This window comes from Musa acuminata, chromosome BXJ3-6, assembly GCF_036884655.1.
Source record: "Musa acuminata AAA Group cultivar baxijiao chromosome BXJ3-6, Cavendish_Baxijiao_AAA, whole genome shotgun sequence".
Taxonomy (NCBI): Eukaryota; Viridiplantae; Streptophyta; class Magnoliopsida; order Zingiberales; family Musaceae; genus Musa; species Musa acuminata.
Window position 1 is genome coordinate 13699201 of NC_088354.1, and position 21714 is coordinate 13720914.

Genomic DNA, 21714 nt, shown 5'->3' on the forward strand with positions numbered 1-21714 from the left:
ATCTTAATGAGATGGAAATTTTGGGAATACCGGACTGCTAAGTTCCCTGTGAATTGAAATACGAGGAATTGAATGCGAGGTTTGAATCCTGGAACAAACAACCCCCACTTGTACTGTTGATGCGGGTGAAGATAGATTCATGCAGAACCTACAAGGTCTGTGCTTGAAATTTAAGGTTGCAGGTGGGTGCTATATCCTTTCACGGGAAGCACCTTCAAGACCATGAAGTTATGTTTGGGAAAATATATATGTATTCATACAAGAATCTAGGGACACTAAATGTAAGAAATGAACAAGACTATGCTGTCTTTGTTTATAGCACAGCCCCCAGAATCATAGAAAAGAAGTGCATGCTCCTGTGGCCTGCCAATGGAGTACGAATCCATGGAATGGAAGCTTCATGGAACTCGTTTTTTCTTTGCTTTGATCCAGCTTAGCAGCTGTGCATCTGCCATCGTCATCTCCAATGACCTGTAGTTGCAATGCGAGTAAACTATGAGATCAATTATCTGCAGCCATGACCATCTGATTATATTATTCATGCAAGTAGATGCATCTGGTAAACCGCATGTGATCTACGACTGCAGGCGTGACAGAAGAGAGAAGAGAGAAGAGAGACTGCAATTCCATAACCTCGAGCACTTTGGTATTTTATTTTACTGAGAAGAGAGAAAATTCAATTCTCTGCAGTCAAAATAATCCAACTGTGCATAGAAGAATGATCTAAATTATTGGAACAGCTGCGGTCTTTACTGAAGAAATTAGTGGTCTGCAGTCTGCTTCTCATCGGAAACAACAGTAGCCATGGAAGAAATGCACTTTAACATTAGGAAATGTGAGGATTCAAAGATATTAATACTGAGGGGAAAGCAATAAGTGAATTCAGCTCTAACTAGGAAATGGCAGAGTCTGGTTTGGAGACCATATGAAACTTGGTGGAGATATACTCAAGTAGAATCATCTCATTGATTGCAGATATAAAGAGCATTGACCATGACCAGTCAAATTTCTGGACCAAATGAATGCCCCTCCCCAGCAGCAGCAGGTGCAAATCAATGTCACAAGCTTCAGTTTCCACTGCAACCAATCTCATGCTGTGACAGCACGAATAGATAATGTAAATGCTAGATTTGTTACGGTAAGTAACTTTTTAGCCGTGACTTTAGGGTCAACGTGGCTGGATCAGGGCTCCAAATGGCTTGGATCAGACGTGGCACTCCGAGAGGTCCTGAGGTGGCGGATGTGGGGGACCTGGCCGTGAAACTCCGCCTTGTCGGAGAGGCTTAGCGTCGATCGAGTACCTGCGCACAGGTCGGGTCGGTGGCGCGGCCCGACCCCTCCGACGATCAAGTTAGATGCGAGAGGAATAGTATTGAGTGAGAGATCCCCCTGGTGTTGGGAGCCGGGGGGCATTTGTAAAGGGGGTTTGCTGTTACCTGACGGGCCGTCAGCAGGAGCAGGACCGTACCTCTGATGGCGTCAGTCGTCGTTGCGGGCGTTGCGTGGTGAGCCGAGCTGCCGCAGGGTATGGGGGTGTCAGTGCCTTCGCCTGCCTCGGCCGGCCACGAGGGGTCAGCCGAGGGGGTCTGTTCGGGTACGGTGGGTGTGGGTGCGTGTCGCGTCGTCGTTAATGCTCGTACTGGGGCAGTGTGCCGCATCGGTTATGCACGTGGGTGCGTGTCGCGTCGTCGTTAATGCTCGTAGTGGGGCGTCCGACGTGGGTGGATGTATTACGTCAAATCCGGGGTGTTATGTCAAGTCAGTTTTTTACCCCTATCAAGATTCAACACATGAGAAGCCTTACCCTGATGGAAGGGGAGGAGAGGCAGCAAGCAGCAGCCCGCAGCTCAAATGGAGAACCTATGTGTAACATTTCTGCAGTGCTGCTGCTGATGGGTGGGTAATGCCCCTCCCCAGCAGCAGCAGGAGGTGCAAATCAATGTCACAAGCTTCAGGTTCCACTGCAACCAATCTCATGCTGTGACAGTACAAATAGATAATGTAAATGCTAGATTCAATACATGGGAAGCCTTACCCTGATGGAAGGGGAGGAGAGGCAGCAAGCAGCACCCCGCAGCTCAAATGGATAACCTATGTGTAACATTTCTGCAGTGCTGCTGGTGATGGGTGGGTCTTATGTGATGGGGATATAAAGAGGAATAACCTTTGTATATGAACAAATACTAGAAGACCATAATACGCAGCGGAATAAAATGGAAACACAATCAAACAGAACACCAAGATATACGTGGAAAACCCCTTCAATGTGAAGGGTAAAAACCACGGGGCAAACTAGAGATAATCCACTATGAGAATAATGAATATACAAATCTCAATTTCTTGCTCAAAACCCTAGCAACAACCACAAGAGAATAACTGAGATACAAGGATCACGTCACTGCCCACAATATCTAAAACCTCCCCAAGTAATCACAACAAGAGTTTACTGTAGATTTGATCTAACCTGAGATGAGAACACTGCTAGATGAATGAGAACAGTCTCTCTGCGTTGTCCTTATCTTCTTCCCTTTCTTTCTCTTGTTTTTCTACCTTGTTCTTCTCTCTTTGTTGCTACGAGGATGTCAACGTTGCTGCCCACGTTGCTGCCTTTTTCTGCCTCTTTTCTGCGTCTAAAACGCAGCCCCCACACCCCCCTTATATTGATCTAGGGTTAGGTCAAAGGGGTGTGGGTTGTGGGCTGATAAAGCCCACCATGGGCTAAACCCACTTTGGGCTGCCAGCCCAACAACCTCCCCCTTCAGCCCATAAGGGAGGCTGTCCCATGACTCCTCAATGTGAAGCCATGCCGACCAACTGTCGGCATATCTCCTGTCTTTCTTTTGGTAAGGTCTTCGTTAACATGTCTGCTCCGTTGTCATCTGTATGCATTTTCTAAAGCTGCAACTGCTTCTCTTCAAATACATTTCGAATCCAGTGGTATCTGACATCTATATGTTTTGACTTGGAATGAAACATTGAGTTCTTACACAAATGGATGGCACTCTGGCTGTCACAATGCACCACATAATTTTCCTGTTTCAGCCCCAATTCTTGTAAGAATTTTTTCATCCATAACATTTCTTTGCATACCTCTGTAGCAGCAATATATTCTGCTTCTGTGGTGGAGAGAGCAATACACCTTTGTAACCTGGATTGCCATGACACAGCTCCCCCTGCAAAAGTAAGTACATAACCTAAAGTGGACTTCCTCGTATCTATATCTCTTGCCATATCTGCATCTATGTAACCTGTCAACATAGGTGGTCCACCTCCAAAGCTTAAACAAACCTTAGAGCTCCCTTTGAGATATCTAAAAATCCACTTCACTGCTGCCCAGTGCTCTTTGCCTGGATTTGCAAGAAATCTGCTAGTAACACCCACTGCATATGCGATGTCTGGCCTCGTACATACCATTGCATACATTAAACTTCCAACTGCTGAAGCATAAGGAACCTTTTGCATTTTCTCCTTCTCCTCATCACTTGACGGACTCTGTTCTGAGCACAACTTGAAGTGACCTGCAAGAGGAGAACCAACTGGTTTTGCATTGCTCATACTGAATCTTTCCAATACCTTCTCGATGTATTTCTTCTGTGACAACCAAATCTTCTTGTTTTTCCTGTCACGAGAAATCTGCATGCCTAGTATTTGCTTTGCTGGCCCCATGTCCTTCATTGGAAAAGACTCACTCAGTTCCTTCTTCAACCTGTCAATTTTAGACATATCTTTCCCAAGAATAAGCATGTCATCAACATAAAGTAAGAGAATAATAAAATCCTCACCAAACCATTTGATGTACACATAATGATCTGAAGTCGTTCTTTTGTATCCATTTTCTGTCATAAATGAATCAAACTTTCTGTACCACTGTCTTGGAGCTTGCTTTAGCCCATACAAGCTCTTCTTCAACTTGCAGACAAAATTATCTTTACCTTTGACTTTGAAGCCTTCTGGTTGCTCCATATAAATTTCCTCCTCCAAATCACCATGAAGGAAAGCTGTCTTCACATCTAACTGCTCAACCTCTAAGTCCTGGCTAGCAGCAATACCAAGAGCAACACGAATAGAAGACATTTTAACAACAGGAGAAAATATCTCTTCAAAGTCAATACCTTTCTTTTGACCAAAGCTTTCACAACCAATCTAGCTTTGTACTTTGGTTGAGAACAATATTCTTGAGTCTTCAACCTAAAAACCCACTTGTTCTTCAAGGCCTTCATTCCATTTGGTAGCAGCACCAAATCATAAGTGTGGTTCTTCTGAAGAGCATCCATCTCTTCCTGCATAGCAACTAACCACTTCTCTTTCTGCTCACTCTCAACTGCTTCCTGGTAACTCTCTGGTTCACCTGCATCAGTAAGCATCACATACTCATCTGTAGAGTATCTTCTGGAAGGTTGACGTTGTCTAGAAGATCTTCTCAACTGAGGTTCTGCGGGAACTTGCTCTCCTACTTCTTCTTGCTCAACATGTCCTACAGGTAAATCAACATCAGGCTCTACACTATTTTCCTGCACATCTCCCCCATCACCCTGATATACTGGAGAAATAACTGGGTCACAATATGCTAATCCTTCTGCAGAAGTCTTGACTGATGCCTTCTTCTTCAAATCCTCAAAGGTTTGATCCTCAAAGAAGACTACATCTCTGCTCTTGAACACCTTCTGCTTTTCTGGATCCCAAAGCCTGTAACCAAACTGATCATGTGAGTAACCAAGAAAAATACATTCTTTAGACTTACCATCCAACTTGGACCTCTCATTATCTGGAACATGTGCAAATGCACGACAACCAAACACTCTCAAATGCCTGTATGAAACATCTTTCCCTGACCATACATGCTCTGCAACATCACCATCTAGGGCTGTACATGGTGATAAGTTGATCACATCAACTACAGTCCTCAAAGCCTCATCCCAAAACCTTTTGGGTAGCTTGGCCTGTGAAAGCATATATCTGATCTTTTCCATGATGGTGTGGTTCATCCTCTCTGCAATTGCATTATGCTGAGGTGTACCAGGAATTGTCATCTCATGTTGGATCTCATGTGACCTGCAATAGTCATTAAACAATCCCGTATACTCACCACCATTATCTGATCTTATGCATTTCAATTTCCTTTCTGTCTCCCTTTCAACCCTGGCATGAAACTCTTTGAAGACATTAAAAACCTGATCTTTGGTCTTCAAAGCATAAGCCCAAACTTTCCTGGAAAAATCATCTATAAAAGTGACAAAATAAAGTGCACCACTTATACCAACAACATCAACAGATCCACTAGGAGTTTTTGTCCTCAAATGATCACATACATCTGTATAAACACGGTCTAAGGCATGCATTTTTCTAGACAAAGCAGCACTAGCAAATGAAACTCTATGTTGTTTACCAGCCAAACAATCAATACAAGGGTTCAGATGTATACCTCTGAGATCTGGTAATACCTCTCTCTTGGAAAGAGCTTGCAGCCCCTTCTCGCTCATGTGTCCCAATCGCCTATGCCACAACTCCATACTGAAGTCTTTCTCTGTAGCATTTAACTGCTCACCATAAGCTTTAGCCTGCAACCTATACAAAGTATGACATTTCTTTCCACTAGCTATAACAAGAGAACCCTTACTGAGCTTCCATTGCCCTTTGTGAAATATGCTTTCATACTCTTCATCATCTAGTCTTCCAACTGAAATTAAATTCAGCCTCAAGTCAACCACATGCCTCACATCCTTAAGTACCAACTTGCAGCCAAGGTTGGTCTTTAAATGAATATCACCCATGCCAATGATGTCTGCTGTGCCATAGTTGCCCATCTTGACAACACCAAAGTTTCCAGACCTGTATGTAACAAAAAACTCTCTCCGAGGTGTAGCATGATAAGAAGCACCTGTGTCAATCACCCACTCAAGATCCTGACACACATAAGAAAAAATATCATCAGAAGGAGACAAAATCAAATAATCACCACCCTGCACTGTAGCTGTAGTATTATCCTTTGACTCTGTAGACTCCACTTCTTTTCCCTTTTTCTTGTTCTTCTTAGGTTGCTTACATTGGTTCTTGTAATGTCCTTTCTCACCACAGTTATAGCAAACAATATCTTTTCTTGATCTTGACTTGCTCCTATCCATACGTGAACTGCTTCTAGACTTTGACCTTCCTCTGTTCTCTGAGATAAGTGCCTGTGAATCATTCTGAGATATTGTCGAACTCTTTCTTCTCAACTCCTCATTCAACAAACTGCTTGTTACTTGACTCATAGTGATAATACCATCTGGCGCAGAATTACTAAGGGAAACCACTAGTGTCTCCTAACTTTCTGGTAATGAACTGAGAAGTAACAATGCCTGCAACTCATCATCAAGAGATATTTTCATAGAGGATAACTGGTTAGTAATACTCTGCATTTCATTCAAATGCTCAGCAATAGAAGCACCCTCTCTATATTTTAGGTTCACAAGTTTTCTGATCAAAAAAGCATTGTTGCCGGCTGTTTTTCTTTCATAGAGACTTTCCAATTTTTTCCAAAGAGAATATGCAGAAATTTCAGTAGAAACATGGTGAAAGACACTATCATCAAGCCACTGTCTAATAAACCCAATTGTTTTTCGATCTAACCTCTTCCACTCATCATCTGTCATAGTTGTAGGTTTTGCATTATCCTCTTGCAAAGGTCCATACAAATCTTTGCAATACAAGAGATCTTCCATTCTTGGTTTCCATATCATTCAATTGTTTCCATTCAAACTAATCATGCAAGAAACATTATTGGCCTCCATGTTCAAATACAAAAAATAAATCACCAAAATCCCGCTCTGATACCAGTTGATGGGGATATAAAGAGGAATAACCTTTGTATATGAACAAATACTAGAAAACCATAATACGCAGCGGAATAAAATGGAAACACAATCAAACAGAACACCAAGATATACGTGGAAAACCCCTTCAATGTGAAGGGTAAAAACCACGGGGCAAACTAGAGATAATCCACTATGAGAATAATGAATATACAAATCTCAATCTCTTGCCCAAAACCCTAGCAACAACCACAAGAGAATAACTGGGATATAAGAATCACGTCACTGCCCACAATATCTAAAACCTCCCCAAGTAATCACAGTAAGAGTCTACTGTAGATTTGATCTAACCTGAGATAAGAACACTGCTAGATGAATGACAACAGTCTCTCTGCGTTGTCCTTGTCTTCTTCCCTTTCTTTCTCTTGTTTTTCTGTCTTGTTCTTCTCTCTTTGTTGCTACGAGGATGTCAACGTTGCTGCCCACGTTGCTGCCTTTTTCTACCTCTTTTCTGCGTCTAAAACGTAGCCCCCACACCCCCCCCTTATATTGATCTAGGATTAGATCAAAGGGGTGTGGATTGTGGGCTGATAAAGCCCACCATGGGCTCAACCCACTTTGGGCTGCCAGCCCAACATTATGGACACGCACAATACTGCCATTACCTGCGTGATCTCGTGAGTTTGCAGCTTGATTTGATGAAATGCTAACTTTGGTGCAGCAGAAAAGCATGCATGTGGTCTTCTCTTTCGATCGTAAGCATGAACAGTAGCAGAGCCTTGAGACCTGAAATCGATGACCAGCACACGAACTACACGCAGATAACGCAATAACAGAGCAATGCAGAAACATAAGGACACCTTCGCCACCTTGCACAAATTCTGAATTAGAAAGTTCCAAGAGTGCAAATTCGCAGACCTAAGGGTTTATATGAACAAAAAGCTAGCAGTTTTCTTTGATTCTTGTGCATGAGATGTCAAAGTTAAGGAAGAACAGCCACTCGTGGTCTTGGCTATCAAGCTTGAAGCATGTAATAATAGGTTGGAGCTTGAGATTGACTCTTTACTATAGCTAAAAATGTTCAACGTTTCATAAACGCTTCATAAAAAATAGAAACTCTTATTCCATGATTTCTTTTCTAAAAAAATAAAATATTGTGGATTTAGCTTCCTTGATGCTAGACAAAATAAAATTAAGCATCAAAAGTAGAAATTCGAATTGAGAAAAAGGAGAATAAATATATTCCAATAGGACAGACTGAAACCACTTTCTTATATCCGAAATAAATTCACCAGTTGTAGCACACAGCTAATGCTGCTTTTACTACTTCGTTCTGCCCATTACGACGATGTTTACCGAATGGTTATCGAACCAAAGTAGAAGATGACCATAAGACACAACGCTAGTCTACCTAGAATTGCTGGATTGGGTTCATATCTCTTGTGGCAGTCCCCTTCACATTCTTGCAGCAGGACATGACCTGCGGCGCGTGACGTCCTGCAACCCGATTCCAGTGGACGGGTAAGTGAGTTCTCTACAGACGCACAACTTGGTGAAGACATAGCATGGCAATGTCAATGAGAGGCTCCCCTTCAAGCAAATGATAGGCCTCAGCCTCTCTTTCTCCTTATCAATACATTCTCGAGTGCGAAAACAATGTGTGGCCGACTCCGACGTTGGCAAAGACACAGGCAGAGGAAAAAGAAACGCAACACTAAAGAGGGGTGGTGGCTACTTTAGGTGCTTGATTTCTATATATTGCCGCTCGCAGCCAAAACATGACGAAGGCCTGCACGACCTTTATCACCCACGACGATCTACCTTCTCCATCAACAACGCTTTGAATATTCTCACCAGTCCATCAAAGAAAGAAACAATAAGCAGATGAAGAAAGAAAGAGGACACTGTTAGCTTTGAGTAGTACTGGTTCGATGAAAACATAAACAACAAAAAGTAGTGATAAGACTAATTATAAATTAGCTAATGTAATTATTTTTAGTATCTCAATCTATATATTTTTAAAAATTATATTAAAAATTTTATATTTATGAAAGTAAAATATTTACTTTAATTTTGCTCACATCGTTAATTCTGTTCTTAATATTTTCAGTGATAAATCGAAGTGAAATAGGCTCAACACATACTCAATGATAAATTCTATAATATTTTCGTTAATAGAATTGATAATGTGAAAAGAAATTTGATTAAATATTTTTTTACATTCTAAATATATATATCTCAATAAAAATTTTAAAATATAAATATTAAAATATTAAAAATAATTAATTATAAAAAATAATTTATAATTAGCTCGAAATGATAGCTAATTGTCGATTCTTCATCAAGCTAATTCTTCATCAATCAATAAAATTATTGTGGACAAATAAATTTTTAATTTTTTAATATCAGATTATTATTATTATTATTATTATTATTATTATTATTATTATTATTATTATAAGTGACGAAACGGGATTAGCATGTTTTTAAATATATTATGTGAATGTAATAAATCACCAGTAGAATGATATTTAAGATGTTGTTATTAAATTATTGACTCAATTAGTATTAAATATTTAATATTAATAGTAAGAATTAAATTAAATATCTGCCATCGAACGTGCTTCGATTACGACGACATGGCAAACGTGGCAGTCACCTGCCGTGGCTTCGACGCCTTTAACGCGTCTCATACCGCCTGCTTGTCCTCGTCGCACGTGATGGTCCGCCGCCTTCCCACGCCCCACGTCCCCCACCTCTTTGTCTTCCTCCCCCACCTCAACCTGCCCTTCGATCCACTTGTGAATCTTTTCCACTGTTGTCGCGCATGCATCGCGTACGTCGGTCTTCGTGAATCTAGCGCGAGGAGCAACTCGAGGTGAGCTTGCCTCTCTCGGTTATAGGTGTGTTTTCTTGTTCTTTCTTGATCTTTCCTTTCTTGTGAGGAAAATGAATCTCCTCTCTAAGAGCTTATTTTTGATCCGATGATTCTGTCTTTGATTCCAGTCTGATATATCAGAAGATATATTCACGGATTTTATATGCTATTACTATTATCATCCCGTTCACTTTCCTAAATATTTGTTCTTGCTTGTAGACTAGGGATTTTAGCAGTATTCTAATATTCTAATAGCATTGTTACAGTCTGTGGGAAAGAGATGCTCTGTTACTCTCAATGTTCATTCCCAACGTTGACATTGAACTTTCCCTTTTGATCATTTGCAGGCGGCAGGGCGAAGGGGTTTCTGCTGGTGTATATCACTAGCTAGCACTTGGCATACACATTAATAGCTCTCTGTGGTGAGAAAAATACTTTCTTTGGCCCTGGAATTCGGTCTTAATTCTTGGTTCACTTGCAACAGTATTAGATCCAAAAATTGTTAGTATTTATTGTGATCTCACAAGTCTGCTACACCATACAAATTTTTTTTCTAAATTTTTTGTAAGATTACATTTGTTCATTTATTTATTTTATCTATTTACCTATTAATTTGAATAAAAAATATATATTCACTTTTGAATAGATATTAAAAATATTAGAAGGGTGAATTTATCACATAATATTCAATGAATTTTTAAAATATAATTTTACCAAACAACACTTACGTTAATGCTGATTTGAGATATAGTTTGTTTACCAAATATTCAAAGCATTTCACAATTGTACATTCACTCAAATCTCTTTCTCCAAATGGACATACAGATGTAAATGTGTTTCCAAATGCACCATATAATCATCTTAACCATTTTTGCTTCCTGAATTAATATGTCATAAGTAATTTTCCATTTTATTATTATTATTTTCTTCCTAACCTTATATGCTCTCAAAAGGAATATGCTTTAACAATTAAAATATTTCGTACTTTTGAAGATTCTTATAAAAATAACCTAATTACTTTATATTAAAAAAAAACTTAAATGGAATTATATGGCCCTACCTCATTATAAATCCACATCCCCTTTATAAACCCGAGAGTGGACTCCTATTCTCATCTTAAACTTGGCTGACAGGGATTTGACCACCAGGGAGGATTGTTTTTCATTAACCTTAGCTTTAAAATGTATGTTCTCCACCTTTTTCTTCTAGTCTAAATTTTAAAATATTTGATTGATTTCTAGTTGTTTAATATTTCATAAAATTTTGATATTGATTAATGTTGGATTTTTAATTTAAAAGAAGAATTATGTAGGGTTGTTAATATTAATTTATTTATTTTTTTTTATTTTGCATCAAATTAAATTATTTTTTACTGTTAATTTAATTATTTTGAATCATAACATAAAACTCAATAAACCATATTTAATGTTTTTCATTATGTTCATGTCTTCATATATCAACTTAGATTATTTGTAAATGTTACTTTAATTTTGTATCTTGACAAGAAAAAGTAAATCATATTTGAAGATTTTCATATTTTCAAATCACTCTTAACAATGCCCAATGCAGCCATAACTGTTTGGAATCACCATTGTACTGGGTCTCTCATGCCATAAACAAAGTATAATCTATCATGATATTTTTGACACGTCTACATGTGTGTGTGTGTGGATATTGTTTCATATAATCCATATTAGTAGGGTGATTTTTTTAGAAGATTATCAGACTATCAAACAAGATGGTTAGACGATTTCTCCATTCATTACTAGTTGTTATTAGGAAAAATGTATCACCATCTTGATGGGGTGGTACATCATTCTGATTGCTATTGGGAGTACGATATAAGTTATCCGTTGTCAGGAGAATAAAGGACTTATGCCATAAAGGAAAACCTCTCCGCCCATTGTTGCACAAGTGCACCATCAGGTATTCGATTTATTACAATGTGATAATAAACATGTTATCGGCATGATAATTTTATATGTTTGATCTATTTTGTTATGATTGATGCATGACTTTGTTTAAATTGATTTGAGATTACTTGTTTATTTTTGATAAATTTTAATTATGTGGATTTATAATTTTGTAGATTCCTGTTCAGCATGATTGTTGAAATATTTTTATTTAATATTTATTTTCACAATAACCTTCTGATCTTGCATGATGTTAGAAACTTAATTTTCTATCATGCAAGGGCAGAATATCTTGACAGACACAACTTGAATTTTTTCAGATCTTATATTGCACATCTCAGGAGAAGTCCGAGAAGAACAAAGTCAATGGCTTACCTTGAGCTGGATCTGCCACAATGCTTCTCGAATGAGCAATCTTTACCAATGGCCAGCACTTCATACAAAACTTTTAATGTGCCAGATGCATGCAGATCACATCAATTAAATAGTGGTCGTAGTGTTCCACAACCACCTCCAGTCCATGGATCTTCTTATGGTGCAAGAAAATGCTCTAGAAGTTTGAAGGATGACACTTATGTCCCTGATGAAACAAGGATAGCTTGGGACAAACTCTTCTACGAAGGATATGGTGCTGATGTCCATGTTCTTACTGAAGACAAGGACATAATTTTGGCACACACAAGCATTCTTGTGAGTACACTACAGTCCTGGTTTTTATTGGCATGATATTACTTTGTCAATATATCAGAATAAGCACTTCCGTGATATTAGAAACTGAAGTATGAACCAATTCACTTTGATCAAGGTAAAATTATAAGTGAGTTTAGAAATTTAACAAGATATTGAAATTCTTTTAATGAGAATCAGATACTGACAAAGTCAACATGTATTAAGAATACGGTGGTTCTCTTAATTAATTGTGATAATTAGGTGTCAGCACGATAAAGACAAAAGGATGTCCTTGGAAAGGATCAAGACATAATTATGCATGTTTTGTTTCAGATATCGTGGAAGTTGATTCTGATATGGAAACAGTAACAAATATCTCATAACTCTTTTCCTTTTTTTGTGAACTTTTTCCACCTTTATTTCTTTCTTTTTCTTTTGAGAAAAAAGTTACCTCAGAACATTAAGTGATTAACTTTGATATTTAAATATTTGTTGATAAATTGTTGAAAGTTTGTCTTGTCCATGGGGCTCATTATTAGTGTCTTCTAGTTGGCCTATACAGTAACCCACTGAAAGAAAATTTGACTCCAAACTGGAGAAGGCATGTAAACAAAGAAAAGTGAGGGGGTTGTTTACATGAAGGGGAGAAAACAAGTTGCTTAGTTTGCTAACACACTATTAGTTAAGTTTTGAATATTAAATTGTATGCACTGATTGGTGTATTGGACAGGGAATCTCATCTCCTGTTCTGAGAAATTTATTGGAACAAGCAAGAGTCATTAAAGGGTTTAGAAAAATCACAATAGAAGGTGTGCCTTCAGAAGCTGCCCGTGCATTTATCCGATTTCTCTACTCTTCATGGTATTACTGCAACACTTTCCTTTTCTCTTTATTCCTCTGCAATTATGTCTGGATTCTTGTTTTTTGCTGCCTTCATTGTCATTGGTGTCACATAAATGTTCCTTTCGGAACTTGTAACTGTCCATGCTTCCACAAGGATGGAATAGTTGTGATAAGTTGCTCCTGATTACTTAATGTTAGTAAACAAGCAGTATCATGCTTCATACAGATGAGAAGGTGAATATACATGAGAATCATTCACATGATGTCGCATCATTTCTGGTATTTAGGTTTTTCTTGTTTTCTTTTCGTTTATTATTTTTTACGTTTGAAAATTGACCGATAGTTATCTGTGATATCCAAGCTGAAAATAATGGTCTGAAGTAAAAGTTAAGCACTATGGTTGGTTTTCGTATTTCTTTTTTCTTACTAAAATTTTATACATGACCTCTGGATCTCACTTTTAAATTCATTATGCAGCTGTGAACCTGATTTGATGAAGAACTTTGCTCTTCACTTGCTTGTCCTGTCACATGCATTTGCAATCCCTTCCCTGAAAAGGACTTGCATCAAGCTAATAGAGCAGGAGGTTTTGACTGAAGAGAATGTCGTGGATGTGCTTCAGCTAGCTAGACTATGCGATGCACCTCGACTCTCACTTTCTTGTACCAAAATGATTCTTAATGATTTTAAGGCCATCTCGTTATCTGATGGATGGAAAGCAATGAAGCAAGCAAATCCCAGTCTAGAGCAGGAGCTTCTGGAGTCTCTTGTGGGGGAGGACTCCGTAAGTTCTTTCTCTCCTGTTGTTCCATTTTAGAGTTGCTGTGTTAAATGCTGTTGCATGCCTTTTTTTCTTTTGGTGTCTTATCCTGCTAAGCATCTGACAATGATCTATTTGTTTCTCCATTGCTAGCAGTATATGTATTAAAATTGGTTCAAGTTTGTTTTAATAACACAAAGTACTGGCAGAAGTTATCCATCAGGTGATTGATTTCCTCTTCTTCATGAAATCATGAAGAGGTTCTGGGTTGGAATCCTTCTGAATGTTCGTTTTGAAAACAAGAGTGCAGAATTTAGCATGTTTCCAATAGTTCCATGCAATATGACCTTAACAGTAGTTGCAGGGCTCTTAAGAACAAAATGGTACTTTGATTATTCATACTTCTACTAGAGCTGTTTGTTTTCATGCTAAAGATGTTTGAATCCTAGAATGGCCTTCATCAGCTACTTACATTCAGAATTTGGATATGGATTCGATATCATATGTTTATGCCATTTCTCTTTCTTTTATTCTTTATCTTTTTGTTTTTATCGGTAAGGGGATATGTTTATCCACCAATTGTTTCACATGTCAATTATCTGTCTACAAAATGGGGTGATAAAAGCTGAATAGTTGGATCCCCAACCCAACCATTGTCTTGTTGACACAGCTAAACTGATTGTATATTGGCATGATGCAGAAAAGGCGGGATAGACTGAAAAAGATGGAGGAAAGGAAGGTGTACATGCAACTGTATGAGGCAATGGAGGCTCTCTTGCACATATGCAGAGATGGGTGTAGGACGATCGGGCCCCACGACAAGATGCCGAAGGACAGCAAAACCACCTGCAAATATGCAGCATGCAAGGGGATTGAGTCGCTAGTTCGGCACTTCAAAGGCTGCAGAATTCGAGTCCCAGGAGGTTGCATGCACTGCAAGAGAATGTGGCAGATTCTTAGGCTCCACTCCCAGATGTGTTCAGAGCCAGACTTGTGCAAGGTTCCTCTCTGCAGGTTTGCTGCTCATCAATAACAATGATGTTTTATTCCTTATAAATTAACCGCATAAATATTTTTATAACATCATCTTGTACTGGCAGTCATTTCAAGGATAAGATGAAATCCCTGAGCAAAAGGGAGGAATTCAAATGGAAACTGCTAGTGAGCAAGATAATGGCAGCAAAAGGCACGATCAACTCCATCTTGGCACGGAGACTGCTGCTAGGCTAAGACACTGGAGCTGGAGTGACGAGGATGGAGTCGAGTAGTGTCGGAGATGACAGCAAAGAGTGGGATCTGTATCTGAGTCAAGACATGTCATTTACCACGAATTCTTCAGAAGTCAGAATCAGCCTCCTCAATCAGGAACTTGATATAGAAGAATAAAAAGAATCTGCATGGTTGTCACTGTGACAAACAAGAATAAAGCCCATAAGTGGAGTAGAAGACTAGTTTTATAGATGTCTCTTCCCCTGTTCTTTTGTCTCATCACTGAATGGGACCTCACAAAGTAGTTGAGTAGTTGATCTATCGTAACTCCGATGCTTGTCAGCAGATAACAAGTTGGGGTTAGGCAGTTTTGGGATATTGGAACTTGTCTCAGTAGGTCTAGTTAGGATGTTGTTACATCTCCATGAAAGAATATGAAACACAGCCTATTTCACCTTGTGTTTGTACCTAATGGGCAGTGATATCAAACATATCTCAGTAGGTCTAGTTAGGATGTTGTTACATTTTGATGAAAGAATATTAAACACAACCTATTTGACCTTGTGTTTGTACCTAAAGGGCAGAGATATCAAACATAATCTACTTCCAACTTGGAAGTCATTTTTGTGACCATGCATTTGCTTCCCAACTTCCTCCCAAACAAGAGTTCAGGAAGCAGGTAAATGATTTCTGAGATCAGGTTATTGATACTTTGTATGTCATGATGTTTGATGGGAAGAAAGGCAATCACCAAGCACATGAATGGGATTCTTCCTTTTTGTTCTTCGTGTTACATGATTCTTCCTTCAGTCCTTCCTTTGTACATGTGGAATCGAATTGGATTCTTTCCATCTTTTCTTCCATAATACTCTAATAATAGGATCCGTGAAAAAGATTGTGGCTTCAACATTGTCTCTTTATTGCAGGATAAGTAATACTATTAGGATTCAATGGCAAAAACCCAGAAAATACCATCTTCTGGGTGGAGTAAAATCAACATCTATTCTTCTATATACTCTTACCAATAACAGGATCCATGGAAAACATTGTGGCTTCAACATTGTTTCTTTATTGCAGGATGAGTAATACTCTTAGGATTCAATGGCAAAGAAATTTGTCTCCTTATAACAAAGATTGATTCCGTACTTAACAATCTGACTTCATACACAGTTTTACATTGTTTCAGAGAGTGCAATCAAGCTGCCAATTGGGTTGCTTGTAAAGCTAGACCAGATAAATCTAATCTTTCTTTGGGTAGAATCTTCCCCTCCATATCTCTGTCTGATATATTGTATACAGATCTCTCATGGTATTTTTGTAGAACATTGAAGTCCTAATAAATTTTCTTTGCCAAGAAAACAAAAATAGACATTTGTCTCCTTCTCTTCTTCATGTACAGGTTGGCTTCAAGCTCTATAGCTGCTGTAGCTTTCAAAGCTTCTCTCGAAAGCCTTTGGATACTTCACTACTACCTATCGTTCCCAGCGTGCATTCCAATGCCATGTGTGGCTCGTCCCCACAGCTACAACCTACCAAAAGATTACCACACAGCCAATCTTTCTCAGAGGCCACAAAGAAATGACTGAAATCATGTTGAAGCTTCCATACTATGATGTTTAATCATCCTACTTGTATAAAGCTTTGCAAGTGTTACGTGTAATCATAATGGAACTCAAGGGACGATCCAACTGAAAGATTCACCATCTCATTCTATACGAATAGTTGCAAAAACATCATGTTTACAATTCCTCATATAAGAATGGAGTAAGATCTCTGATGACTTCAGACACAGAATTGATACACAGCACTTTCCTGCAGTTTGCTACTACTTGCCTATATCTCAGAGAAATAATCTTTGAACATAGATTTGCAGAATGCAAGTGAAGGGAAACCAAATTTATTTTTTCCTATTCTAGATTTCCTTTGTGTGTACATAGGAGAGAAAAAATAGTAATACAAAAAAAAGAATCTTAAATTAGTATTCTAAGAACACAAAGAATTATAAATAACCTGGAATAGATTCCATGTTTGCTGCACTTCTAGTCGAAAACTCGTAAAAAGATCTATGATGACAATGAGCTCTCCTCATCCGAGCCTTCAGGTCTCGATGCATGAATCGGGAATACATGTGGTAAAGTAGGGTTCACAGGCACCGGGAACTGCCGTGCTGAGCTGACAATGGTGCGTTCATTTATTCTTCCAACCTCCTTGCAGACCTGATCAAGGATGGCTAGAAAATCTCTGACCACCATGAAAATTCTGAAAGGATGAGCTTCTTCTCTGGCTGAGTTCCCATGGAAATACTCGGTTATTTCCTTGACCAGAGACAATGCAACACTCTCCTGAGCCTGCACCTTTATAATGTCATCCTCTGCCCTCTCTAGAAACTGATTCATGGCATTACGGAATCTCTGGCTGTTCTCCTCAGAACCAGATGCTCCATTCAATCTTAAGACCTCATTGATCTTTCCTATTCCTCCAGCTAGTTTCAAGACATAGCTGCTGAGTACATCAGAATCCATTGCAGCTGCCTTCTTTACGTTGCTCAGCTCACCCCCTAGGCCAGCGACAACTTGGAGACCAAGCTTCCTGCACTCTACTTCATCTCGTAAAGTATTTGCCTGTGTTTTCGTAGCTGAATTGTTGGAGGCAGAAAGGCGGGAACCTTCTGATTTGATGATCTCCTGGACAACAAAGTGCAGAAGGGTCGTCTTGCCGTCGGTGCCTTTGACATCAACTAGCTTGAGCAGTGTGTCAAGCTTGAAGGCATGTGCATCGCCTCGATTTGTACCCACATTCATGCGGTTGCCAGTCTTTAGTACAGCCTCGAGAAGCTTGATAAACAACCTGCTGCTCCGCAGTTCTTCACAGGCGGCCTGGTAATTGCAAATCCAGCAATCATGAGAATTTCATCAGCATTCTCTATTGGCTAAATTAGATCATTTATACAAGTGATTTTCATATAGCAATCATGAATTTTATGATACAGCACTCGAAACAACTAAATCGAAGATCCGCAATTCGCTTGTTAAATTTTTGGATTGCAAAACTTTTGTATATTCTTCCAAGAAAATCTTAAATTTGGGAAACTTGAAGAGCCAAGGTAAACAAAAAATAGGTTTCAGGATTTTACTACCTACAAGCACAGGTATGGTAACACACAACAACTTATTTCTACTTGCTAAGTATTGAATTGCAGACACATTTTAGGTAGAGAAGAGCAAGATCCTTATAATGGAAAACAAAAATCATGTTCAGATTTTACCGATGTTCCATCAATCACGTTGATCGAATTTATCGTATTAATATCCAGCAGCAACAACATTATTGTAGATAAAGAAACAACTAGTAAAGGTTAAGCATTTACCTCAAGAGTTTCAAAGGACTTGTTGAGGAAATTGACCTCTGAATCAAAATTGGCTACGTACAGCATTGCGTCAACTCTTTTAAATGCAAATGGTATATCTAGCAATGCTTTAAGAAACTTCTCTGCCGTGCCAAGCTTGAATGGCGAATCATTCTTATAGTCTTTCAATTTATGTTCTTCTTCCTTGCTAGGAGCCATCTTTAGCAAGGTCTCCAGCAGTTCAGTTCCTAAGCTATCAGCATTACCTGCTTTCAGCAATCATCGTTAGAAAATAATGGAGAAAGGTGTCACGAAATATCACAACAGACAAGCGACAGAGAACTTCCTCAAATTCTGGTTGCAAGCTATTTGAATGATAACTCTGAATATTTTGTATCAGGACACAAACACATTTATAATGGTCAGAAGACCATAATGGAAGAAACATACTATGAGACACAAACAATTCAAATTGCTAGCTCCATTCATAGCACACCGATAATTGTATGTGATAACAGCTAAGATTTCTGATAGCAGTTGAGATTTCTCCACCTATACGAGGAAATATCGTTGCTCTGTTGAGGAAAATCCTCCCTCCTTACGTGTATAAATAAAGAGCATCATATCAAACACATATATCTTCTTCGTTTCATTTTTTACGATGCTTTGTAGAATTTTGATATTTAAATAATTAATAAAATGATCAAGTTATTTTTGGGATCAAAAGCCTCTAAAGTGAAGAGCCAGTTCTGTATGCTCTGATATCGGGAAGGAAGCATTGAGGATATATTTCTATACTAAGTCATGAACGATAGCCAAGCCAAGCCCCGCTCTACTCTATGCTCATACAGCTCCCGGCCGGCAAGTAGTTAGCATTCCTCTACCAGGAATGGAAGATCTCAAAAATGAGAACTTCAGGATCACTTCTTAGGAGAATTTCACTCATCTTAAATCATTGCTCTCTGGCTGTGGATGAGTTGTATGCATGAATTCATATAGACTGTTCTACATTTTCAGTACTAAGCATCATGTTATGATCAATGAAAAATAATAAATTGGAAGTTTTTAGCACAAAGACTCAAATACTAATGGAGGAACAACATGAAAGAACCACCCTGCTAGCTTACTACTACTTGAACTTCAACAATGAACCAAGAAAAAGCATTGGAAATGGAAGTTTTACTCCACTCAAAGACAGAAAATGCATAGACCAAATTGAACTTGAGGTAAAAAGATTTCACCTTCCACTAGGGCTTCACACACTTCCTCCTTGGTCACATTTAATGCTCTCAGTAGAATAGCAATGTTCTGAGACTTCTTCGGATCAAGCACCTTGTCGTTCGCCTGTGTCTGCAAAGGAAGTAGCTGTTGCTTGTTGGTCTCCTTCGGTTTGGCATCGGTTGCATTGGAAACAAACAGAGTCTCAATCATTTCCTCATTCACCCTGTAGATTCATCAACTAGCATTCAATGAAAAAGGCCATTCAAAGAGAAATGCTATGGTGATGAACACAAAACCATGTTCAAGGATCTCACTGGAAGGAGCTAGATTGTAGCTGATCCCACACCATCGCTCGGTTGGATCTCGCCTGGACCTTATCCCAGTGTAAAGGCTTCAACTTTCGGCGACGGGTTTCCTCGTTCTTCTCCATCTCATCTGAATTCCCCCTCGAATCTGCGGGGTAAACCGATGCTGAGGAATTCTTGACTCCTACTTGCTTGTGCGGCAAAATAACTGGCGGCTTCCGAATCCGGCTCTCCCAGTACCCAACCAGTGGTGGTGGGGGAGGAGGCGGTGGCGGTGGCGCCGGCGGAGTACGAACGACGAATGGATTCCGAGAGAAGTGCCCAGGCGTCATCGGGGACTCCGGAGTCGGTCCTGCGAGATCAGAAGCTTCCGCCCTTCCTTCGAATTCTTTCTCCGCTGGGAAGGACGGTGGCGAAGGCGAAGGGGGTTTCCGCTTTGGAGGTGAAGGTGTTAGAGGCCGAAGGGGAGGCGGCGGGGGAGGTGGTGGTGGAGGCGGTGGAGGTGCGAACACGAGACTTCCGGTCAAGTTCCTTTCAGATCTGGACTTCAAAGATCCGCCGAAGGAATGGCCGGGGCTTGATCCCACGCGCGGCGACGAAGCCACCGGTGATGATTGAGGAGACGAGGCCATGATCGAGGTTGGGTACGATGGCGTGCTCATCGTCGAGCTCCGAGACCCACAATTGTCCAACGCCGCCGGGAACGTCCGCCGGGGGCTCGACATTTGCCCGCCAATCCCCCTCCCAGGGCTTCCCCTCCCTGCCGAGGACAACCGCGGCGAATAGAACTCCTCCTCCGACGAGGTCCCCGTCTCCCCATTCCCGTGCCCATGCCGGAACTGCCGCGGCAGCGGCGGGAGAGGACGGAGCTCAGGGGAGCCCATCTTCCGCTCGGACGATCCGTCCATCGGGTCCGCGGCGGGGCGGCCGGCATCTTTGCCGTAGTCGTCGCGGCGAGCGTCCGCGGGGGTGCCGAGGTAGATGAAGTCGGAGAACGCTGCGACGGAGGGGGGCGCCTCGGGTCCGCGGTCGGACGCGGCGGAGTCGTCGGGGAACAGACGGTGGGAGTCTGAACGGGCGTCGTCCTTGTCGGAGTAGGGATCGGGGAGGAGGCGCCGGCGGCGGTGGAGGAGGAACGCGACGCCCGCTGCGGCGAGAAGGCCGAGGGCGAGGAGGGGGAGGAGGACGGCGGCGACGACCACGGAGCTGTGGCGGTGGGGAGGGGCGGAGCGGGAGCCGGGGAAGGTGAGGGAGGATATGTTGGCAGGGAAGGTGGGCTGCGGGGGAGGAGGCGGCGGCGGAGTGGAGGGGTAGAAAGGGAAGAAGGGGGTGGAGGAGGACGAGGGATTCTTGGGGAGCGACTCAGCCGGAGGAGGGGAAGGAAGAGGGAAGAAAGGCACGTGCAGTGCCCTTCTGTTGCGGACGGAAAAAGGAGCTACAGCTGCTGCTGCTGCTACTACCTCCGGTGATGATGATGATGCAGCGGAGGGTGTTGATGGCATTGTGGAGGGAGAAGGTGACGCGATTGTGGTTTACCTCGCCCTGAAAAGAAGCCAACAAAGAGAAGGGAAGATAGAAGGGGGAAGAAGACAGGGCCGCGGGGAGTGCTTTGTTTATGGCATGTTCTCAGCGCAACGTGTTTGTCTGCGCTGGCTGTGCCTGAGTAGAGAAGTACGAGTCTACGGTAAAGAGGAAGAAGCAGTGCGGTGGCGTGGTGGTTTTACTGAGGCTACGTGCATGGAGGAAGCAGCTCATAATGAAGTGGACTTGTGTCTTGGA

At 40.7% G+C, this 21714-nt stretch overlaps 2 protein-coding genes across 5 annotated transcripts; one reads left to right on the forward strand and one right to left on the reverse strand.

Annotated features, from left to right (window-relative positions):
- The first annotated feature begins 9518 nt into the window (after positions 1 to 9518).
- On the forward strand, positions 9519 to 15631 carry LOC135640959 (BTB/POZ and TAZ domain-containing protein 3-like). Of its 3 annotated transcripts, none has more exons than XM_065155852.1 (7): positions 9519 to 9694; positions 10017 to 10091; positions 11903 to 12272; positions 12982 to 13112; positions 13572 to 13878; positions 14555 to 14868; positions 14955 to 15631. In XM_065155852.1, the coding sequence occupies exons 3-7, from the start codon at positions 11949 to 11951 to the stop codon at positions 15082 to 15084; spliced, it is 1206 nt and encodes a 401-aa protein (XP_065011924.1). In that variant the 5' UTR covers positions 9519 to 9694; positions 10017 to 10091; positions 11903 to 11948; the 3' UTR covers positions 15085 to 15631. The 3 variants fall into 3 exon arrangements, with proteins under 3 accessions (XP_065011924.1, XP_065011923.1, XP_065011925.1); XM_065155851.1 differs by having other exon boundaries at positions 9519 to 9669; XM_065155853.1 differs by having other exon boundaries at positions 9519 to 9669; positions 11924 to 12272.
- A 564-nt stretch (positions 15632 to 16195) lies between these two features.
- On the reverse strand, positions 16196 to 21714 carry LOC103988128 (formin-like protein 1). Of its 2 annotated transcripts, XR_671946.3 has the most exons (5): positions 19945 to 21714; positions 19651 to 19853; positions 18431 to 18675; positions 17074 to 17939; positions 16196 to 16592 (listed from the first exon to the last, which is right to left on the reverse strand). XR_671946.3 is itself a non-coding variant. In XM_009406656.3 (4 exons), exons 1-4 carry the CDS (start codon positions 21435 to 21437, stop codon positions 17127 to 17129), a joined length of 2754 nt encoding a protein of 917 aa, XP_009404931.2. In that variant the 5' UTR covers positions 21438 to 21714; the 3' UTR covers positions 16659 to 17126. The 2 variants fall into 2 exon arrangements, 1 of the variants encoding a protein (XP_009404931.2); XM_009406656.3 differs by lacking the exon at positions 16196 to 16592 and having other exon boundaries at positions 16659 to 17939.